We start from the raw sequence: 23,647 nt of genomic DNA, 5'->3' as shown, positions 1-23,647 counted from the left end.
CTAAATTTTAATTCCTACACTGTAAAAAAATTCCGTAGAAATTGCAGCTGGGTTACCGGTAACTTACGTAGATTTAAATGTTATTTACTGGCAACATTTTGTTCAAAGTTAAATGAAAATTAAACATTTACAAGTCTTTGTCTTTACAGAGTAAAAAAAAAAAAAACAGCATCAATCAAAACATTCTGGGAAACAAAATCTGAAGCAAAAAACAAAAACAGAAAAAGGTTGATGATGATTTCTGGTTCCCAGGCTGTTATTGTATAGTTTTATTCTGTAAAGATAAAGACTTGTTCATATTTAAAATGTATTTAATTTTGAACAAACTCTTGCCAGTAAATAACATAAATTTAAATCTACTGTAAATTACCGGCAACCCAGCTGCAATAACATTGTAATTTCTAGTGAATTTTTTTACAGTGTATGCTGGGTTGTTTGAACTCATGGTTGGGTTAACAACAACCCAGCATAGGTTTGCCGCGATGACAGAATTTTCCCACCAGTTAATCGGTGCGTCAAAATTGGGCTTATAAATGTGATTGCAGACGTGCACATTTTACTTTCACTTTTGAATTACGCAACTGTTTAAATGCAGCGTTTGCGTACGCTGCGTTAAATCGCGTATACATTTGCGAGCAATGTGAGTCCAACAGCTGGTTTAATTAAGTGCTTGAGTCAATGCGCGCTGGTAATTCTCACAGAACCCGCCAGTCCCAAGCAGAGCAACCGGCTACTTCTCCATAAAGCACTGCTTGAATGATGGGTTTATTATTTTTCTTGATGAAAAACACAACAACAAAACGATCTCGCTTATATTAAACATCATATATGTATATTATAACAAAAACGAGTAAGCACGCGGCTTCTGCCATTGTCTGTTCAGTCAGCCTGCCTCGCACACTCAGGAATAAATGAAATCTGACACCTGCTGCTCTGTGATGTGACGCGCGTTCAGCTCCGCTGAATTCAGGCAGCAGACACATTCAGTTCTTAGTGTGTTTGCTCTCTCTAACGAAACTAAATGATTTAATTACACGAAAATATCAGTGTCACGGTGGGCAAGTGTTCTAACCAGTGAGAGGCTGAAGCACCGGTTATCACCGCTTCACCGACTATGGCGGCAAGCCTGACCCAGCATAGTTATATTTATAACCCAGCAGAATTTAAAGTGTAACTGTAAAAATATGATCAAGATCCTCCTGATTAAAGAAATTCAGATCATATATCACAACACATTCAGAAGTATTTATCTAAACTCTCAATTGCATCCTCTTTTGTGTATTTTTTCCATTCATCTAGAATCTGGTCCTGGAATGTTTTCCCATGGCACTTTTCCAGGTCTTTCTGGAATCCACACACAAACCACTTCCAGTAGGGCAGCAATGAGAAGTCGGGGGTGATTCTCCACTCCGCATAAACTCCTCCAGCTTTTCTGTAATTTTTAAATGGAATCCACTTATCAGATGATTTAAAACGTTTAGAACTTGACACTACAGCTGAGCAAACATCTGTACAGAGATTCTGTGTTTTATCATAGTAAAATCCATTAATTCCATTCACTCTATGGAAAGCAACACTGTGATCTTCATCATGGTTTTCTATTGTGTTGGTGCAGGTGGCTTTACAGAACGGACACTGAACCCAGCAGCACCGACATAAGTGATCAATCAGAATCTGATCTGGTCTGTTGTTGAGATCCAGTTTTTTATCAAATGTATCTGTGCTGAAGTCTCTGTTTATTTCAGTTATTAGAGATGGAAGTTCTGTTTTTATCACCTCTTCTAGGAGTTTATAGTCATCAACATCATCATGTTTGACTCCACTGAAGTCCTTCACAGAGAATATCAGAACATCTGAGAGCTTCTGTGTGAAAAACTTCAACCACAAATCAACATCTCCACTGTTCACTTGAACATCTTCAGTAGATTCATGAGCTGCTGTCAGGATCTTCTTTTGGAGGACTTCAATGTTCTGATTCATCTTGGGTTGAACTTTGATACTGAACTGATCTCTGATATACTGACTGACTTCGCCAATGATGAAATCCTTGAAATGTTCTTTGGGATAATTAATGTAGTCATTGAATGCAGAAAAGTTCTCTTCTTCTGCCAGTTTCTTCAGGATGTGTTTCTCCAGATTTGATTTGTTTCCATTCAGTGATGGACAGTTTGATCTGATTTTATCTGCTAAATCTCTGGCAGTCTGTTTATAGAGACTCTGTTCAATGGGTCTCTTCAGTTTCTGACAGATGATCTCACCAAAAATAGCAGTTGATGTTGCTCCTCTGCAGTATTTCTGGAAAATATTATAGTATTCATTCCTCTTCTTCTTCAGATAGAGAACAGGATCATTAGCTTCTCTAAACATTCTGTGCTGGTCATTGAATGTCTTTTCTGCTCTCTTAAATATAGAAAATACCAAATCCAAGAATAATTCATTCCTGAACACATAATTCACTGACTCTTCTTCATGTTCTGTTATTCTTTTCTTAATGTAATCTGTGAGTTGTTGAATGTAGCTGATGTTGTAGCCCATCTTTGAAATGTTAAATGTATTGATCATTGTGTCTGTTTGCTGGACAACATCTGTGATCAAGTTTGTTATTTGTGTTTCATCATCTTGAGAAAGAATGATACCAAGCTTCTCTTTTGCAGCTTTGTACACATTTTGAACCTGTCCTGTAATTCCACTGGATTTTTTTATGGGTGATTTCTTTACCATTACATAATTTAAATAGTTTTTAACATGGAGAATGCAGTAGTTCTCATTTCTATGTTCTACATGGACACTTTTGTAGATATCACTCAAGACTGTTTTCACATCTCTCAGTATGTTGATGTCTTTAATTGGTGGAGTATCTCTTATGATCTTCTTAACACACTTTTCCCAAAACGAATCAAACTCTCTCTTCAGTATTTCTCCATTATTTTTGTCTTTGAGTTTTAATGCAAGTTTTTTGCTCTTTTCTAAGAGAGTGTTTTCATGTTGTGTTCTCTGAGCATCAATCATTTTCTTTAGCTCTCGCTGCTGAAGAATCTCATTTAATTTCTTCTTTGTTTCTCTCACAACATTCTCCTCAAGGTCTTTGATTTTTATTTCAAATGATGTTTTCCACTGAATCAGTATAGCTTTATCTGAGTCTCTCTCAAAGAAATCTGACATTGAGCTTTTAACTTCTTCACTTTTCTCCTTCAGTTCTCCCTGAACATCTTGTTCCTCAATCTCATTATTAATTGCTTCATTTTCTATTTGGTTGTGTAGTTTGTTCCCAATTTCCATCATGGCACTGCGAAGAGTCCAGGTCCACTTGCTGTATTCTGTCTCCAGTCTCCTGAATACTGAAATTTCCAGAGAATTTCTGAAGCTGAACACAAATCGTTCATTCAGTAAAGCCTCCCAGAGATCTTGAATTCGCTCACGCATGTGTGTCAGCCTCATTCCATTTGATTTTGAGGCTTGTGAAATAATAATTTTCTTTAGTTCTTGAATATTCTCACAGTAGTTTGGGTTTGGTGGTGCCATTGGTGGGCTTCCTTCCCACAGCTGAGAAAAATACTTCACATCATTCTGTACATCAAAATTAATGACATCACTGAAACATTCTGCATCAGAGTCTTCCTCTTTGGCGGCAAGTTTTGTCATTTTATCCAGTGTCTCTTGTAGTCGTCTCCTTCCCTCCATGTTTTTCTCTCCAGCTGTGACGTCTGAAACGTTCTGATGTACAAACATACAGCTGGGATTCAGTTTGACCTCTTTCATCCTCAGAAAGGCCTGAACAACAATCTGAAGAATATCCTGCATCTCAGCTGGGTTTTCTCCAAAGATGTTGATCAATGTCAGATTACCAAGACCCACAACAAATGTGGCCAATTCATTGTCATGATGTCTTGTGGATCTTCCGGCCAGTTCAAGAGCCCGAAGACCTTCAGTATCAACAACCAGAATATAATCAAACTTCATCTGATCTTTCATCTCCTCTGATACTCTGATCAGCTGCATGTAAGCTCCTCTGGTGCATCGTCCAGCACTGACTGCAAACTGAAGTCCAAACATGGCATTCAGCATGGTGGATTTCCCAGAGCTCTGAAGTCCTAAAACTGACAGCACAAAGACTTTCTGGTCTCCCAGTTTCTGTACGAGTTCATCTAGAACAGCAGTGATCCAGATCAGAGGAACATGAGCAGCATCTCCATCCATCAGCTCCAGTGGAAATCCACAGATCATCATCTCGGCTGTAAGATTTGGGAGAGAAGAGAAGTCAAACTGTAGGTCTGTCTTATTCTTCTTCACAAATGAACATGATTCATAGATCTGACCGATCTCTCTCATGATGTGCTCTAAACCAAAGGTTGCTGCTTGAAGTTCTTCAGATATTTGCTCAAGTTCGATTTGTTTGGCTCTGAATTGTTCAGATTTTTCTCTTTCTTTTAGTTTTAAGACTTCTGACCACTTTTCATTATATCTGTGATGTAGCGCAGAAAGATCAGCTGAAGTAAATTCATCCAGGAGGATTTTAAGCCATTTGAGAAAATATGTATTCACATTTACATTGCGTGAGTCCATTTGTTTAATAAATAACCTTATAATCTCACTCATGTGAAGTTCATGTTGCTGTTCACGAATTTTCTTCATTTCTGTTTGTTTTTTACTTATTTCTTGTTCTATGTCATTCTCTTGAGGTCGATGAAATTCTTTGTTCTTCTGACACCACTGATGCCAGAGTTCACCCTGACAGGGCAGAAATGATTCTTTGATTTCTCTCAGATTTTTTTTCTTCAGTAAACTCATCATCTGCTGTGCTGCTTCTCTTCCTCTCCTGCAGTTTTCATCATCTTCCTCATCTACTCTGATATCTGAGTGTTTGGACAAATCTTCAAGTCTGAACATGGAAGCTGATGCTGAAGTTGAGAGACACTTATTTAAAGTTTTTCTGAGTTCTTTAGATACATCTGACAGATTTCTGTCTTTTAAACCAATTTTAAATTTTGCTTTCCGTGTCTCAGTGAGAGCAGATTCATCCTCAGTAAAGAGGCAAATAAGTGGCTTTTTGTCTCTATACAGGTTTTGAATCTTTGTTGCGTTTTTGTCATTTTTATCAATCTGTGACAGAAGAAAAACATTTACTGAAGACATTTCAGTCAGAATCTGCAGTTGTTTCTCATTGACTCCAGCATCACCATGAAGATTACAGAAGGCAACACAGCCAGTAAATTTATCTGTGTCTTTTCCAGATGGGCAGAACCAGGCAATCTCCACCACTCCATCCATCAGTAGTCTGGTTCTGCTGCTGCCTGGACAGTTTCTGTGGAAGAACGTGTTGTGTTTCTCATTGATCAGATTGTTCATCAGCTGAGACTTGGATGAAGACACAGAACCAAACCTGAAGAACGACACCATTGGAGTTTCTGCTTTGTAGACTGGCTCTTCTTTACTGATGATTTCATTGTTAGTATTTCTCATCTTCCAGCTCTTGTTGATTTGTCTGAATGTCCAGAGAGGAAACTCAATCTGTTGTGTGAATGGATGAGGAACAAGAAGAGGAAGAGCAAACTGACACTGTGAGAGTTTAGTGACCATCAGCTGCTTTAGGAAACTATCAGCACAATGAAACACAGCCATCTGAACATCCATTAGGTGAACTGGGTCTTTACTTATCAAATTATTAGAAAAAGACACTTCTTTAAAAAAATCCCCAACATCTCCAGATTTGTCATTTTCTGTTTGTGGTGTGTGATGTTCATTGGTCTCATTAATATCAATGTATCTTGCTCTGTAGTTCATCATCAGTAGTTTCTGTAGATAATTCTGGACCAGCTCTTTTTCATCACAAGACTCATGAGACTCTAATGAATGTTCAGATATCTGAAGAACATCTGCAGCTCTCAGCTTGTTGTGGAAGTTTTCTTTAAGATAATGCCTGATAAATAGATTGTGCATTTGTTTTCTCATTTGCTTCCTCTTTGTGTTGAAGACTTGGGCCATATTTTGTTCAACATCCTTTTGCTGTTTCCTGTAAAATAAAATTGGTATTTTTAAGTTGCAGAGACTTTGTCTAATAGGCCTACTTAATGCTTCAGCTTCTTTTTATGGTGTGTGTTTACATTTGTAGATTGGGGTTCTGTTGGTTCTTTTGGTTGGGACCAAAAAATTCTGCTCTGCTTGCGTTTTTTTTTTAACCGAGAACCTAAGGGGACCAAATCTACCCAGGTCAAAAAGACATAGTATTAAATGAACCAAAATATACTTAAAATATAAACAGAATGTTTATTATACATTTGTTTTTACTTTCCTTCCCCACCAGCATTTTTTCATGATTTTCACAAAAGTTGAATGCCTTCAAAAAAATGTTCTTCTTTAAATATATAAACATACAATATATCACATGAAAGAACAGACCCTCTGCTTTCAAACAAAGTTTTTTTCATCCTATCTTCATTTGTTCTCTTTTATCACCTCTCAAATATGGGTAGTTTTTTTCAAAAACACCAAGTTTTGAGCAAAAAGCTGAGATTGCATTTTTGTGAAAGACTTCTGAGAGATATCAAATTCAGAGCAATCCTCAAAACACGTGCTGTTTCTGCCTTTGCATTATATGATGGACGAATTTATAAGTTATTTATAAGTACAGTTAAAGAAAGACAGAAATAAAGAGTTTCTGAAATACTACAGTGCAAGGGGGGGGGGGGGGTACAAATGTATTTTAAAAGGTAATGATGACAAAGAAGTACAGGAGTGCTGGGAGGTGATTACAACATCAAAAGACTCCTTGTGTAATCTTAACCCCCAGGGGTCCAAAAACGCGGGGACGCGTTTTGACGTGTTTTCTCCTTATCATAGCAGAATCAATTTAAAATACTCCATCATTAATAATCAAACACTTACGTGTTTGACATCATTTGAAACTCTGAAGGGTCTTCTTTAATTAGTGTACATTCACAATAACAAGAGATCTTTATGTTTTTGTCAAATAAAGAAAATAAACAGGGTGCGCATTCAAACATTTCTGTCTCCACCAGCTGTCTCTCAAATCACGTTACAGAAATTGGTTGAAACTCCGTGAATACTCGTCACACAAACATGATACATATATCCAAAGAAAGCCTGAAATGTCTACTTTTAGACAAGCTAATTATAATCAAAAACAAATATTTCCTGTTTATATAATCTGCATTGAAGTAAAGAGAGTACCGTTTTTCCTGGCTGAGCTCATTATCTCTAATTCGTTCACGCCCACACGCTGTTGACATGGTAATGAAGAGACAGCAGTTCCAACAATAATAAACAAAGCGTAAAGTTTTATCAGATTTAAAGACTTTACCGCATGTTTGGACTAATTCTCTCGGCATTAAACAAAACATGTCAGGGCCCACGCATACTCGTAATCACACACTAGACTTAATTCTGTCACTCGGACTCAATATTAATGACATCGAAATATCACCCCAGAGCGATGCCGTTTCAGACCATTGCCTTCTGTCATACACAATACTTCTAGATAGGACCGCTCAGTCTACAACATGCTACAGATTAGCCAGAACAATAATTTTCACCACTAAAGATAGCTTTATTAGCACTCTTCCAGACCTGTCTCAAATGAAACATGTAGCAGATAACCGTGAAGATCTAGATATTATAATAGAAAACCTGAACAACGTCTGCTCTAGCACGTTGGATGCCGTTGCTCCCATTCGAAAAAAGAGAATCAAAGAAAAACCGCCAGCTCCATGGTATGACCATCATACTGCAGCACTTAAAAAAGTAGCTAGAAAAATGGAAAGAAATTATAGAAGCACAAAGTTAGAGGTATGGCGTTCAGCATGGAAAGAGAGTGTTCAACACTACAGACAGGCTATTAAAACTGCCAGATCTACCTATCTCAGTACGCTTATTAAAGAAAATCATAACAACCCTCGTTTTCTATTTAGCACAGTTGCGAAACTGACTAGAAACAAAGAACAAACAGAAACCAATAGTAAACTCCAACACAATAGTGATGACTTCATGAACTTCTTTACTAACAAAATTATGTTTATTAGGGAAAACATTGAAACTACGCAAGCAGCCACCACTCTACCCAATAGTACATTTTCCACTAGATTACCAAACGAACATCTTGAGTCATTTAATCCTACTACAGTAGAAGAGCTCTCTAAACTAGTAACATCATCCAAATCATCGTCCTGTATATTAGACCCCGTTCCCACAAAATTACTAAAAGAGGTATTTCATGTAGTGTCAGACACGGTACTTAATATCTTTAACTCATCTCTAGAATTAGGATACGTTCCAACAGTTTTCAAACAAGCAGTTATTAGACCGCTCATTAAAAAACAAAACCTTGACCAGGGAGATCTTAATAACTTTAGACCAATCTCAAATCTACATTTTCTTTCTAAAATATTAGAAAAAGTAGTGGCAAGCCAGCTACGCACAATCGTAGAAAATAATAATACATATGAAAAGTTCCAATCAGGATTCAGGCCCCACCATAGCACAGAGACAGCGCTGCTTAGAGTTACAAATGACCTCCTATTAACATCCGATCGTGGTGAAATCTCAATCCTTATATTACTAGACCTTAGTGCAGCCTTTGACACAATAGATCACACAATCTTACTCAATAGACTAGAAAACTATGTTGGTATCAGTGGTCAGGCGTTAGCCTGGTTCAGATCGTATCTAACCAATCGATATCACTTTGTTTATGTAAATGAGGAAGAGTCATATCACTCCCCCGTTAAATACGGCATACCTCAGGGATCAGTTCTAGGCCCTATCCTATTCTCGTTATATATGTTACCTCTAGGAGACATTATCAGGAAACATAACATAAGTTTTCACTGCTATGCGGATGATACCCAGCTTTACATCTCGTCGCATCCTAGCGAAACCCACCAGTTTTCTAAGCTAACAGACTGCATTAGTGATATTAGGGACTGGATGGCACAAAACTTTCTTATGCTAAACTCCAATAAGACAGAGATACTTATTATTGAACCGAATCGCTACAAACATAATATGTCAGATTACAAGTTGCCCATAGATGGCTGCACGGTGGTGCCATCTTCCACGGTTAAGAATTTAGGCGTAATGTTCGACAGCAATCTATCTTTTGATAGTCATATCGCCAACATCTGCCGCACAGCATTCTTCCATCTTAGAAATATCTCAAAAATACGGCATATGCTGTCAGCATCAGACGCAGAAAAGCTTATACATGCTTTTATGACCTCTAGAATAGACTATTGTAACTCGTTACTCGGGGGATGCCATGCAAATCAGGTAAACAAGCTACAGCTGGTTCAAAACGCCGCCGCAAGAGTGCTTACTCAATCTAAAAAGTATGACCACATCAGTCCAATTCTGGCATCTTTACACTGGCTACCAGTTAAATATCGCATACAATTTAAAATATTACTAATCACCTACAAAGCCTTAAATGGCCTAGCGCCCTCGTATATTAAAGAACTACTATCAGAATACAATCCATCACGTAAACTGCGCTCACAAAATTCTGGTCACTTAATTATCCCTAGAATATCAAAAGTGTCTAAAGGTGGTAGATCCTTTTCCTACTTAGCCCCTAAGGTCTGGAATGATTTACCAAATAATGTTCGAGTATCAGACACAGTCGATCAATTTAAATCTAAACTTAAGACATTCTTCTTTAAAGGCGGAGTCCATGATGTTTGAAAGCAAATGTTGATATTTGAAATCATCTAAACAAACACGCCCCTACCCCAATAAAATCTGGACCTTCTGTTGATAGACCCGCCCCACACATACGCAACCCGGCATTTGATTTGATTTGATTGGCTATAAGTGTGTTTTGGTAGTCGGCCCGTCTTCTTTTCCAAAGCGTTTTTCAAACATCGTGGACTCCGCCTTTAACAAAGCATTCACATAAAATGTCCAGTAAATGTACTTTTCCCGCAGTAGTTAGTTTGTCTAGAACAAAGCACTAACATACCTCATATGGGTAATATACTATTGCCGCAATAGTTAGCCTGTCTGGAACCGAGCTGACTTGAACCACTATAATGTTTGACACTTGCATTGCATGCGAACGGCCCCTACGCTATTAGAATTCTGTTTTTCTCTCCCTGTCTCGTCCTCGACCACGAGGACCATGAGACAAACAGACCCAGTTCCGGTTGCTGTGAAGATCATTGCATCACTGATCCACTGGCTGTCCTTCAACGTGATGACCAGCCGATGCCCGACCAACGACCACCGGCTAAACCAGTTTAATTCGCTTACCCGCCTCCTATCCCTACCGTTTCTATATATATATAAATATATATTAATTCCTCCCAAGGGTTTTTGTCCTTCTAGGACTTTTTCCCATTGGTTTTTTTTCCTAGAGGGTTTTTAGTCCCAGGGAGAGTCAGCCAACTTTGGCTTAACTTAGCACTTTACTGTATACGTTACATTATTAATATGCTCGCTTGTACGGTTTAACCGCTTTCTCTACTTCTTATATTATCTATTGATTTTCTGTGTTCTCCTCTACATCTTCTCATGTAAAGCTGCTTTGCAACAATTAACACTTGTGAAAAGCCCTATATAAATAAAATTGAATTGAATTGAATTGAATTGAATTTAATAAACTTTATACACACACGTGAGGAATATCTTCATTTAACATTATGTCTGGACATTGAGGAAGAGAAGCGTTTATCTTTAACGTTACCTAAGAAAAAGAACAATGGAAGACGCAGCAATGGAGGAAGATATATTCCTGAAGAAACATTTGTCTTCATTTATATTTGGTATCATGTAATATGTTATGGCTTGTGCAGTTCAGCCTACATAAGCAACCTTACCAGACTGCACGCTTCGGATTGAAAAACTTTCGCATTGTTTACAAACGAGTACGTGTGATCACGTAAGGGCGGATTTCATTGTTACATGCTGTACAGTGTTAGACACTAATTCGCTTTCGTATCATTCATGGCAACTTTGACTAATGCTGCACTGGGGGATCTGCTGTAATATGTTATTGTTTACATGCAACGCATTCCATACATTGTGCTTTACACGCGACACTGTTTTATTATGAGCTCCGCGTTGTTTACACGGAGACGCGAGCTCGCGCACACGGACGCCACGTGCAATGTGTTTTTAAAGTTCATACTTGCTTACAGAAACGCGTTTAAAAAAGAAGCTAGACGATAAGGGGATGGGCATCTGAAAACAGTCATCTGAAAACAGCTTTTTATATAACTAATCATTGCAGATGTTTATCTGAGATACTAATTTAGTTTATGATAGTTTATCTGAATGTAGTGCTATCATTTACCCATCGGTTATGTATGTAAGGGTATTTCTGTGGACAATTTATGCTAACAGCTGTTCATAACTCTCTTACAGGTCTGCATCCCTCTCATCAGTACAAAACTATGAAGTGGAAAAACATATTAACACTTTTTGTGCATAAAGTTATATGGTAACATGAGCCACATGAAGTTTACAGCTCTGTTGTTTATCAGTTTCTTAAGTTAAGTTTTTTAAATAGGGTTAGTTTTCAAATAAACTGGTAATGTCCTACTGACCTTCATTTCTAATTTGATTATATTGTTAACTTCTTAATAAACCTCAAACAAACATGTATACATTTGTCCTCACATTCTTTACTGTAGTTCCCTCCTGCCTCATTATGCAGCTCATTATGCGAGCCTTTGTTTGCTAGCTGTCAATCAATCCTTCTCACATACGCCCCCTCTAAACAAAAAGTGTCTTACAATTTCTAAATCAAAATATTGGTTTATGTGAATGAGTAGGCAGGATGTTGTCACATCATTTTAAAGAAAAAACTCTAAACTACTAGATTCTGTTTAGGAAAGTCTTGTTAAAACATGTTTAGTATGGGTTTAGTGGACTTATATCAGTGACTTAAAATTTTAGCTTTTTTAAAAACCACGCATTAACCTTTTTCTCTCAAAAATACAAACATGTACATACATGTAGCTCATATAATATTTTAGCCCAGTTTGTGCTGAACACAGTGGTATGAGACACTTGCCATTATTATGTTTTAAAGGAACTGAAAAAAGACCATGTAAGAGCATGTCAGAACCTCTGACAGTGTCCCAAAATGCAAAGAACAAAGAAAAGGGCCGCACTTTGCATATAAAACGTATTTTTATTGGCACAGACGCGTTTCGGCTTTGCGCCTTCCTCGGTGTGCTTAAGTGAATGAACATTCCAAACTCATTCATATATTCCTACCCTTCCATACACCCACACAATCGACCAATGATAATGTAGTGTCATCCCATTCATTCAATCATTCAATTAAAACAATCATCATTTTTTGTTTTCTAACACATTGTACACAGAACTACAACATAAATACACCAAAGTTACTCAGATCAAATGAACCAATAACAATTTTTTACAAGAAACAAGTCAATGACAATTCTTCGTTCATGCCATTAGGTGTGCATGTATTCAAATTAAAAATATACCACGCCTCCCTCTGTAGAAGGCAGTTCTCACGATCTCCTCCTCTAATAAGCCGACTAACTGTTTCTAAACCCATAAACCTAAGTGTGTTAGCATCATGTCCTGCGCTGTTAAAGTGTCTTGCTACTGGGGACCTTTCATCATTCTTCCTAATGTTACACTTATGTACACAAATTCTGGTTTTCAATTGGCGTTTAGTTTTGCCCACATACAATAACCCACATGGGCATGTCAGTAAATACACCACGAAGGAAGTTAAACAAGTGATTCTGCCTTTCACTCTGAACGTCCTGTTTGATTTTGGATGAGTAAAAGTTTTTTCAGTGAGCATGTAATTGCATGCCACACAATTAAAGCACTTAAAATTGCCGTCTGGGATTTTGAAAGAAAGACATTTGGCATAATTTCTGTTTCCTTTCGAGAACAGTCTCTTGACATTGCGTCAGAAGCTGATGTTATATATGGACCGTCTTTAGGCATATCCTCAGATTCTTTCTGTTTACTTTGTGATTGTATACTTTGTGATTGTTATACTTTGTGAATCATCGCTGTAGAGTATTGCGTGTGTAGGCCACGTCCCTTACACATGTTCCGGCTGACATTTATGTGGATATATTGCTTCGCTCCTCAAGGAAAAAGTTAAGGGAAGAGAATTGCCGGAGATACACACGCACTGCAGAGAGAGAACAGCAGTGCAAGGCGCTCCGCCCTATAAGCTTCCCCCACCCCAGAGGTGTTCGAGGCTATGGAAGCAGGGCAGCCACGTGCATAAGCATCATACCATGCACACATACATAGATGATTCCACTTTCAGTCAAGTTTATGCAACATTTGACAATTCTAATTTGAATATGTAAATCCTTAGTCGGTGAAGTTGAACAAGCCTTCAGATTTGAGTGAACTAATATTCAGCCAAACACAAATCTCAATTTTTCTTTGCACTTTTGCTCTTTTTGGGACCTGTTAAATGCACCCTAGAAAAAGCCAGAAAATGTCCTTCTTTCAAAGACACTGTAAGTATGTGTTATGTCACAATCAAATTTCTAAGTTATCAGGGCTTGACATTAACTTTTTTTGCTCAAGTTTCTAGCCACTCACCATTTTCACTCGCCACAATTTTGTTGTTGGGAAAAATATATTTAGATTAAAATTGACAATTTGGCATGCTTAAAGTACTTGATTTAGAGTAGTTTTACTTGATTTAGCTGGATTAAAAACCCTTTTAACTCTTTCGCCGCCATTGACGAGATATCTCGTCAATCAAGAGAAAACGCTTCCGTCTTTCCGCAATACCGCTATTATCCACCAGGTGGCCACCCTTCCGCAACTTTTTAAACCCAGAAGTATTGCCCTATGGCAAGCGGCTGCATGTCCATGTCTGTTTTAAAGATCGCTCTGAATGGGATCGCTATGAAAAGTCTCTCACAAAAATGGAATTATCTCTGCTTTTTGCTCAAAATGTGGTGTTTTGCAGAAACCTTCCCATATTCAAAAGCTGATTACAAAAGAACCACTGAAGGTAGGATAAAACTTTTTTTTTTTTTTTTGAAAGCAGAGGGTCTGTTCTTTCATTTGGTATATTGTATGTTTATATATTTAAAGAAGAACATTTTCTGGAAGGCATTAAACTTTGGTGAAAATCATGAAAAACGCTGGCGCTGGCTGGCAACTTTTTTAAAAAACGCTGGCGGTGAAAAAGTTAAATGCAGATTGACCACACAAATTAAGACTACATATATCAGCTTCTATATACCTGGTACTGTATATCACTATAGATCATATCATATTTAGTAGGCTAAGGCATGAATGGAGTATCTTCCAATATAAAAGTGGTTAAGGGGTGTATAAGATTACTGGTATTCAAATAAACGCTGGGCCTCTGGTACGGCCCGGGGTGTGGTCATGCCTGGGGTGTGGTCATCACGGACAAATAAAGGCCGGTCTCAAATTAAGGCCAGGAAAAAATGACTGTGAATCCCCGTAATTGCCTAAATGCATTCAAGTTCATCACAATGCACAGCTGCATACATGGCAGTAGCTACATTAGATCAGTGTCATTTAATGGTAGTGACGGACCTTTCAACAACCTTGAAAACAATATATATTGAAAACGAACTTGTGGAGCATAGCCAAAAGACAATTTGAAAAGTGTTTTAAAATATGCAGAGAAAAACTCAGATGAAAAAGCTACAAGACCTTTAAACATTAACTCCAGGAGAATCCGATACTGGAAGAAACAGAAGGATGAGCTGACAAGATTAGTCGACAAGAGCAGAGCAAGTGTAGCTGGATGTGGGAAAAAAAGTTTGCCTGGAGCTAGAAAGAAATCTACCAGAATGGATCAACGCCATGCGTGTAAAACACAACCGAGTATCAAGAAAAATGATACAAAATAAAGTGTTGGAGATTCCATGAGTGATGGAGGAGATTCGTTTGTGGCTAGCAGGGGTTGGCTACAAAAAATTCTAGACTGCAATGGTTTCTCATTTCGACGTCGCACTACCATGGTCCAGAAAGACCCAGATCTACTAACTGAGAAACTTGTTTCGTATGTTGACTACATAAGCACAGTGGTCAGTTCTTAAAAGATTTTAGAGAAGGACTTTATTGCAATGGACGACACTGCAGTTTGGTTTGACATGGTGTCTCCCACTACTGTTGACACAAGAGAAGCAAAGAGTGTCGCTCTAAAAACCACAGGACACGAGAAAAGCCATCTTACCACTGGGGAGGGGGACGGCACCAAACTCAAGCCGTATGCCGTTTTTAAAGGGGCTATTCGTGACGGGAAGGCGATGCAGAAGCAGATCTCCAGTGCAGTAATCGCCACTTCTGTGAATGGCTGGATGAATGACAACCTCAAAGCTCACTGGCTGAAGTCTGTGGTGGAAAATGTAACTTCAACCCATGGCTGCTGGTGTGGGACTCATACCGCTGCCACATCAGTGCCGCCATCAAAGAGGAACTAAAATGTGTCTACAATATCACAACAGTGGGATCCCGGGAGGCTGCACTAAATATCCAAGCCCCCGATATGATGTGGAACCAACCCTTCAAGGCGTGCCTGCACAATGCCTACGATCCGTGGATGGCAGGTGATGCAGATAAAGAGTACACAGCGCCCGGAAATAACTTAAAAGGCCCCGCCCAACACCTGCTTGTGGACTGAGTGTCGCCGCTTGGGACAACCTGGACGTGTATATGATCTAAAAAGTCTTTCAAAGTTTCAAACATCTCAGTTATTAACCCTCATTTCGTTCAGTGAGGTTTAGTTTTACATTGGCACTATAATCTTATTATCATATAAGTGTTAATGTATTAACTAACATTAAAAAACAAAAAAACATACATTTGTTTAAGTACTTGTTTATCTTTTTTACTGTTATGCTGTTTATGCTAGATAATGTTAAGCTACAACTTTTGATTTTAATAAGTAAATGTATTAGAAAATGTTGAAATTAAAGCAACACTATGTAGTTTCCATGTAAAAATGACTTACAGCTCCCCCATGTGGTTAAAAAGCGCAACAGTGCCTGGTATCAGACACTCTTCTGCAGGCAGGGTGAGGGGCGGGGCTGTGTGCTCTACCCTCCACCACCACTTTCAGAGTGTGCTTGTAGCAGCTAGGAGGCTGCTCAGGTTGCAGCAACAGTACAATTTGTCCAATTAAAAGTTGTTCTATCACTGAAATAATTTTAGAGACATTATTTAAAGGGAAAAAAACTACATAGTGTTGCTTTAACATTACATTAATAAATGCTTTCATTTTTAATCATTTTAACATTTGGACCATTACCATTACCTAGATAGTAAGTTAGTTTATTTTAAAGGCCTGAAGAAAAACAAAAATATTTCCTGAAGTGTGATATAGTCAGGAGGCCAAAACTGATATTAAAACTTTGTCGGACACTTTTTGGTACAAGCATACAACCTATCCAGTATTAATATTTAACCCCTCAACATGTGTTCTAGCCAGGTTGTCAGCTTAGTAAATGTTTTTTTTTGACCATTTTAACATTATATTCTTAAAAGTGGTAAAAGGGGATCCCCCCCAAAGTGCTTCCATTTTCTATGTCCTACTGTAATTTTGGGCAAATGTGCAATATAATCCAATTTATGTGCAAGCATGATCATTAAAAAATAATAATCAATAAATACCACAAGAGTACCACACCACATTGGGCACTGTTGTGTCAGCCTAGCTGTGATTTGACATGAGGCAGCAGATCCAGCAGAGTGAACAGTCTGAACCAAACTTTCTAATCATGATGGTAAATGGTAAATGGACTGCATTTATATAGCGCTTTTAACAGACCTATGGCCATCCAAAGCGCTTTACAATTAGCCTCACATTCACCCATTCACTCACACATTCATACACCGACGGCGGTGTCAGCCATGCAAGGCACCAGCCAGCTCGTTGGGAGCAGCTGGGGTTAGGTGTCTTGCTCAAGGACACCTCGACACTTGGTCCAGTGGAGCCGGGGATTGAACCACCAACCTTCCGGTTTGTAGACAACCTACATGAACCACTAGGCCACTGCCGCCCGATGATGATGAAAAAGTGGCAACGGCAGCTGGGATTGATGATTAATGTTGCCCACATAGGGGCTGCACATAAAGAACAGTTTGTCTGCAAACCAGGGCTTTGAACAGGTTTTTTCCCAATTGGTTCGTTCCGAACAGAAGCAGTATTTTAAAGTTTCCGGTTTTCAATTCTACCCTAAAACTGACGTTCCTGAACCGGTTAGAGCAAAAAAAAATGAAGTTCCCGAACAGGTTAATAACGTTCCATGTCAGCTGTGGGACATACAAATAAGTATGCTGATCATTAGGACATTAACCCTCTGGGGTCCGACCATTTTGGGACACTGTCAGAGGTTCTGACATGCTCTTACATTTGGTCTTTTTTCAGTTGCTTTAAACATATTAATGGCAAGTGTCGCATACCACTGCGTTCAGCACAAACTGGGCTAAAATATTATATGAGCTACATGTATGTACATGTTTGTATTTTTGAGAGAAAAATGTTTATGCGTGGTTTTTAAAAAAGCTAAAAAATTTTAAGTCACTGATATAAGTCCACAAAACCCATACTAAACATGTTTTAACAAGACTTTCCTAAACTGAATCTAATCGTCAAGAGTTTTCTCATTAAAATGATGTGAAAATCATTCTGCTTACTCATTCACATAAACCAATATATTGATTTAGAAATTGTAAGACAGTTTTTGTTTAGAGGGGCCGTATGCGAGAAAGGATTGATTTACAGCTAGCAAACAAAGGCTCGCATAATGAGCTGCATAATGAGGCAGGAATGTTGGGAACTACAGTAAAGAATGTGAGGACAAATGTATACATGTTTGTTTGAGGTTTATTAAGAAGTTAACAATATAATAAAAATAGAGATGAAGGTCAGTAGGACATTTTCAGTTTATTTAGAAACAAACTCAATTCAAAAACTTAACTTGTATAAGAAACTGATAAACAACAGAGCTGGTCATGTGGCTAATGTTACCATATAACTTTATTTCCAAAAAGTGTTTTTCCACTTCATAGTTTCTGTACTGATGAGAGGGATGCAGACCTGTAATAGAGTTATGGACAGCTGTTAGCATAAATTGTCCACAGAAATACCCTTACATATATAACTGATGGGTAAATATCACTGATAGTACATTCATATAAACTATCATGTACACAAACTAAATTCAGAACATCTCAGATAAACATCTGCAGTGATTAGTTATATAAAAAGCTGTTTTCAGATGCCCATCCCCTTATCGTCTAGCTTTTGTTTTAAACGTGTTTCTGTAAGCGCGTATGAACTTTAAAAACACATTGCATATGGCGGCCATGTGCGCGGGCTCGCGTCTCCGTGTAACGCTGCACTCATAAAAACGGTGTCGCGTGTAAAGCGCAATGTATGGAATTGCCTTGCATGTAAACAATATGGAATCATTTTACAGCAAATCCCGCAGTGCAGCATTACTCAAAGTTGCCATGAAGGATACGAAAGTGAACAACTGTGTCTAACACTGTACAACATGTAACAGATATCCGCCATTACGGGAGGTCACGCGTACTTGTTTGTAAATAAGCATGTAAACATGGAATCATATTACAGCACACACTTAAAGGGATAGTTCGGCCAAAAACAATATTAAACCCATGATTTACTCACCCCCAAGCTGTCCGAGTTGCATATGTCCATCTTTTTTCAGACAAACACATTTTCGGATATTTTAGAAAATATTTTAGATCTTTCTGTTCATTAAATGTAATGTTACGGGGTCCATGCAATAGTCCACGACCTTCAAGTTCAAAAAAGTGCGTCCATCCTTCACAAATTAAATCCAAACGGCTCCAGGATGATAAACAAAGGTCTTCTGTGGGTAATCCGTGCGGTGTTGTTGTAGAAATATCCATATTTAAAATGTTATTAACGTTATAAACTAGCTTCCGGTAGCGCCGCCATCTTAGAGTCATCCGCATGCAGGATGAGCGCTTACGCAGCGTACAGAGTTTCTCTGCTGCTGCTCTGTCCCCCCGCCCTCCGAATTTGTCATACGTCACTAAGAAAAGTGCGTACACTACGCTAATACTCTCTCCTGAGTCTAAGATGGCGGCGCTACCGGAAGGTAGTTTATAACGTTAATAACATTTTAAATATGGATATTTCTACAACAACACCGCACGGATTACCCACAGAAGACCTTTGTTTATCATCCTGGAGCCGTTTGGATTTAATTTGTGAAGGATGGACGCACTTTTTTGGACTTGAAGGTCGTGGACTATTCCTGGACCCCGTAACATTACATTTAATGAACAGAAAGATCTAAAATATTTTCTAAAATATCGAAAATGTGTTTGTCTGAAAAACGATGGACATATGCAACTCGGACAGCTTGGGGGTGAGTAAAGCATGGGTTTAATATCATTTTGGGCGAACTATCCCTTTAAAAGATACAGCAGTGCAGGCTTACTGAAAGTTGCCATGAAGTATATAAGTGAATAACTGTGTTTAACATTGTACAGCATACAACAGTGAAATCCGCCATTACGTGAGATCGCGTCCTCGTTTGTAAACAATGCAAAACTTTTTCAATCCGAAGCGTGTCGTCTGCTGATGCTTACTGTGCGTAGGCTGAACTGCACAAGCCATGAGCATATTACATGATAGCAAATATAAATAGTATAAATGAACTGTTACTTACTTCCAATATCCTCCTCCAGTGCGTCCTCCATTGTTCTTCTTAGGTAACGATAACGATAAATGCTTCCTCAATGTCCAGACATAAATGAAGATCTTCCTCACGTGTGTATGTATAAAGTTTAAAATCCAGACATGCGGTAAAGTCTTTAAATCTGAACTTAAATCAAACTTTACTTTTTAATGTTCGAGCTGCTCTTCATTACCATGTATTACTACTAACTAGTTACTAACCCCTAACCCCAGAAGTGAGAGAGCAGTTATGTTAGGATAGAATTATTAACTATAGTGATATGTCAATTAAATATAGTATGTGTTACAACCTGGTTCATTAATGAAGTCAAATAGCACCATAGACCACCATCTACAGTTCTACATTTCGGCTTGACATTAAAGTTTTATAACTTGTGCATCATTGCACTGTCTCTCCCTACAAGCTTTAAACTTGACTTGACTCATTCCCATAGATAGGGGTACTGATAGATAGAACTTTTGGGATACTATGTTATGTTTCCAAGCTGAAATTCACTTTGAAAACTGGTTCTCTTTAGGCGGAGATTGTTTTTTTCATGTTCTAGTTCTGTTTTCTCTTAAATTGTACAATAAATGTTCATTTTGACACTTCAGCAGGCATCCCATGAGTGTTTGCTTTCATTTGATACCATTTTTATGTATATGGTCCTTGTGGTTGTGGAGATTTTAAAATTTATTGTTGGATTGTCGAGATGAGCTGGAAACCAAAAAAATTGTCCTGAAATCGCTTGCACAAGTAAAAAAAAATAATAATTCAGCTTGACAACCACCCTAATCTCTTACCTATAGGTGTCTTCTAACAAAAAAAATAGGGTGACAGCTTGTACCAAAACATGTCCGCAAAAGTCTTAACGGAAGCCCTTTTCAGAATTGGCCCCCTGACTAATAGGCCTAATAGCATCAGACAAAAGCTGAGGAGAATAAATATGCAATGACCTCGTTGTCATGTTACAATTTCTGTCTTGTTATATGTGTCTTATAGTAAAATAATAATTAAAAAAGTTTAAGGCCTTAAAGCAGTCGCAGATTATCCCTTGTGGTACCGAAAATGGTATTAAATACCGCAAAATTTCCAGGTATAGTACCGAAGTTAGAAATTCTAGTACCATGACAACGCTAACATCTAGCATTTAAAGACAGTGACGCGATGGCCAAACGCACACAAAAAAACCCCCACAAATTGCCTCATAATTGAAGCACTTTGTGGTATTCTTGTAAAACCTTGTTTACTCGGGTATATATCTGCACAGTTACTTTATTAAACGCAGGTTCACACGCATGGGAAGGCATTCCTTTTTGTTGCTTTCATAATCAAGACGTGACTGAGTGATGGCGTCTGTTAACAAACACTACGTTTTTACGCACATCAGGCATTGGGCATAGGACTAAAAGGCATCAGGTCTCACTCAATCAGACATCAGATAAAACTGCCTTGGACAGAAAAGCATCAGGTGATTTTACACGCCCCTTCACATGACGTCGCTATTGCAAACTTAGCGGAGATCAATAAAGACTTATGAGGGCACTTTGTTTCTTTAACTGTGTATTTAATTGTAGCCTTGACATTGTTGTTTCTTTTCTCACTCGCCTCTGTATTACAATGATTTAAGCACGATTTTACACATGATCACGTCTTTTTGTGTGACGTCACTTTAAAGATATCGATTTTTTTACTGTTTTTCAAAGAGGTTTAGTTTAATTATTTATCATGCACATTTCTACAGTCGCTAGGACAGCCCACAGTGCTGTACAGAGGAACATTAAAATGCAGAAATACAGCAAAACATGGTCATTAGGCTAGAAAGCTGTACATTTTTTTTTTTTAATAAATAAAACCAGTGGTGTAGTCTACATGATACGCAGATATACGCCGTATACCCACTAGGAATTGTCAAGGATTTCCGTATACCCACTAAAAATAGCGTGAGGGTGCGTAACAGCATGGTTTTGTGACATTTCAAACTTTTAGTCATAATTCAGATGTAAAGCACTGACCAGTAGCATGCTACACTTGCTACTTTAGTGGGTTGAAATGCATATACATATTAGGCTATATATTTGGTGTGTTGTCTTCCTGCCGAACTGCGTGATCCGATCGGCGTATGAAATCAAATTACTATAGCGACGCGAAAGTGACTGGGGAGCAGACTGCTGTGGCGCCACAAGAACCCATGAGAGTGACAGCAAAGTACAGCGAGAGCGATTCCAGTTATAACATGGAGAAATCTGCTTTGAATCGCTCTTGCTGTACTTTGACATCACCAAGAGGTCTGCTTAGCGCCAAATGAAGTCAAACCTGCAGTGTAGCTGCTCACGCGACACTGTAAACAAACAGTGAAGTGAACGAGTGGAGCAGTGCTGCAACATAAAATCCGGAGAGTTAACAACGCACATGTGAGTAAACAACATTTAAATCATCAATCCAGTTTAATACTTTATCTGTAGGTAAGGCTCCAAAATGCAATAAAATAAGCCTTGTGTTTATGTCCTGATGGTTTTTAGCTGCCTTCAGTTCCTCTTTCAGCATGTTTGCTTGTGCTTCACATTGTTAAACTTCCCTTCTCTGTGTTCATATATATATATATATATATATATATATATATATATATATATATATATATATATATATATATATATATATATATTCAAGATGTATGATTTTAAACTTCTGTGAGGAAATTCATGTCTGTGTTGATGTTCAGTTCAGACTTGCAAATTCAAGATGATATTCTTCACTTTGGTTTGGGGGTCTGGTATTAGGCTACATGATAATCTTGTAATAATAATTAAGTAAAAGCCTATTTTCATTTTTAGACAATGCTTGTATTATATGCAAAAAATAAGTTTATTAATCAATGACTATGCAAATAAGAGTTCATTTATGGTCATCTTAAATGTGTATTAATTAAAAACATTTACACCATTAAATTGCACATGGTAATGTTATCAATAGTTATCAGATAATAGCTATTGAAAGAGTGGATTTAGCTACGGATTAAAGATTGTAAACAGTTTATTTTAATTAACAGTTGAGTAACTTTTGGCCCTGAGTTAGATGTTGATTAACACTAAACCAGTCTAAACATCAGTCCAGTTTCACCAGCTGTAAACCCCTGTTATAGAAGTGTTTCAATAAAAATCTAAAAATTGATAAGCCAGTCCCTCCAGAAAAACGCGATTGCACGATTTATTGCATAATCAGCCAAAGTCTGCATATTTATGCGGGGCTGCATTTTTTCCAAATACGACGCACTTTCGCTGCATTAATTACAGATTTCCACACACAAAATATGCGGCGCTTGCATGATTTCATAATCCCCGCATTTTCGTAGCAAAAAGTCACATGTATATTAGCGGAAAGTTGAAAAATTTTGCATTTACTTCACACAAGCGCAGCCGTGTCCTCTGTTGCCATGGGAACATTATGAAGTGACGTGATTATGTGACGTGAACATCATTGCCGCTTTTGCAAGTTTCCGCAGTTTTTGCAAGTTCCGCAATTTTCGCAAATTCCTGCAATTCCATCGCATAAATTGCATAAATATCCCGCATATTCCATCGCATTTTTTAAGAAAACGTGCCGCAAAATCGAGGTTTTTGCCCGCAACAATCACAAAAAACTCTGTGTTTTTCTGGAAGGACTGATAAGCAGCATGGATGGCTAGTGATGGGACAGTTGAAGCAAGGCTTCAGAGCTCATGTCGAAAATAAATAGGCGTGCCAGATAAAGCCTTGATTTGAGGCTTGTGTTGTTTACGTAGAAATCATGTGACCAATGACAAATGAGGCCTTGATTCTGGATAAAGGAGTTTTAAAAGTCGCCCCACGTCATGGGTGTTGTGGCGTTTTAGTGTTGGATAGGTATTAGGAGTAGTAGAAGCAAAGTGTTGGAGAGTTGATTATTAGTTAAAGTATGTCATTAGAAATTAGTTA

At 38.1% G+C, this 23,647-nt stretch overlaps 1 protein-coding gene across 1 annotated transcript in view; it reads right to left on the bottom strand.

The window, feature by feature from the left end:
* Positions 1-175: 175 nt before the first annotated feature.
* Positions 176-23,647, bottom strand: part of LOC129426233 (interferon-induced very large GTPase 1-like) — a 56,685-nt gene continuing 33,213 nt past the window's right edge. Inside the window, exon 6 of the mRNA XM_073865052.1 lies at positions 176-6,010. Within this exon, the coding sequence (XP_073721153.1) occupies positions 1,237-6,010 (4,774 nt within the window). The 3' untranslated portion in view covers positions 176-1,236. The remainder of the gene's footprint in view (positions 6,011-23,647) is intronic.

Source organism: Misgurnus anguillicaudatus, unplaced genomic scaffold (assembly GCF_027580225.2).
Source record: "Misgurnus anguillicaudatus unplaced genomic scaffold, ASM2758022v2 HiC_scaffold_29, whole genome shotgun sequence".
NCBI lineage: Eukaryota > Metazoa > Chordata > Actinopteri > Cypriniformes > Cobitidae > Misgurnus > Misgurnus anguillicaudatus.
This window is presented reverse-complemented; position numbering and strand designations above follow the sequence as displayed.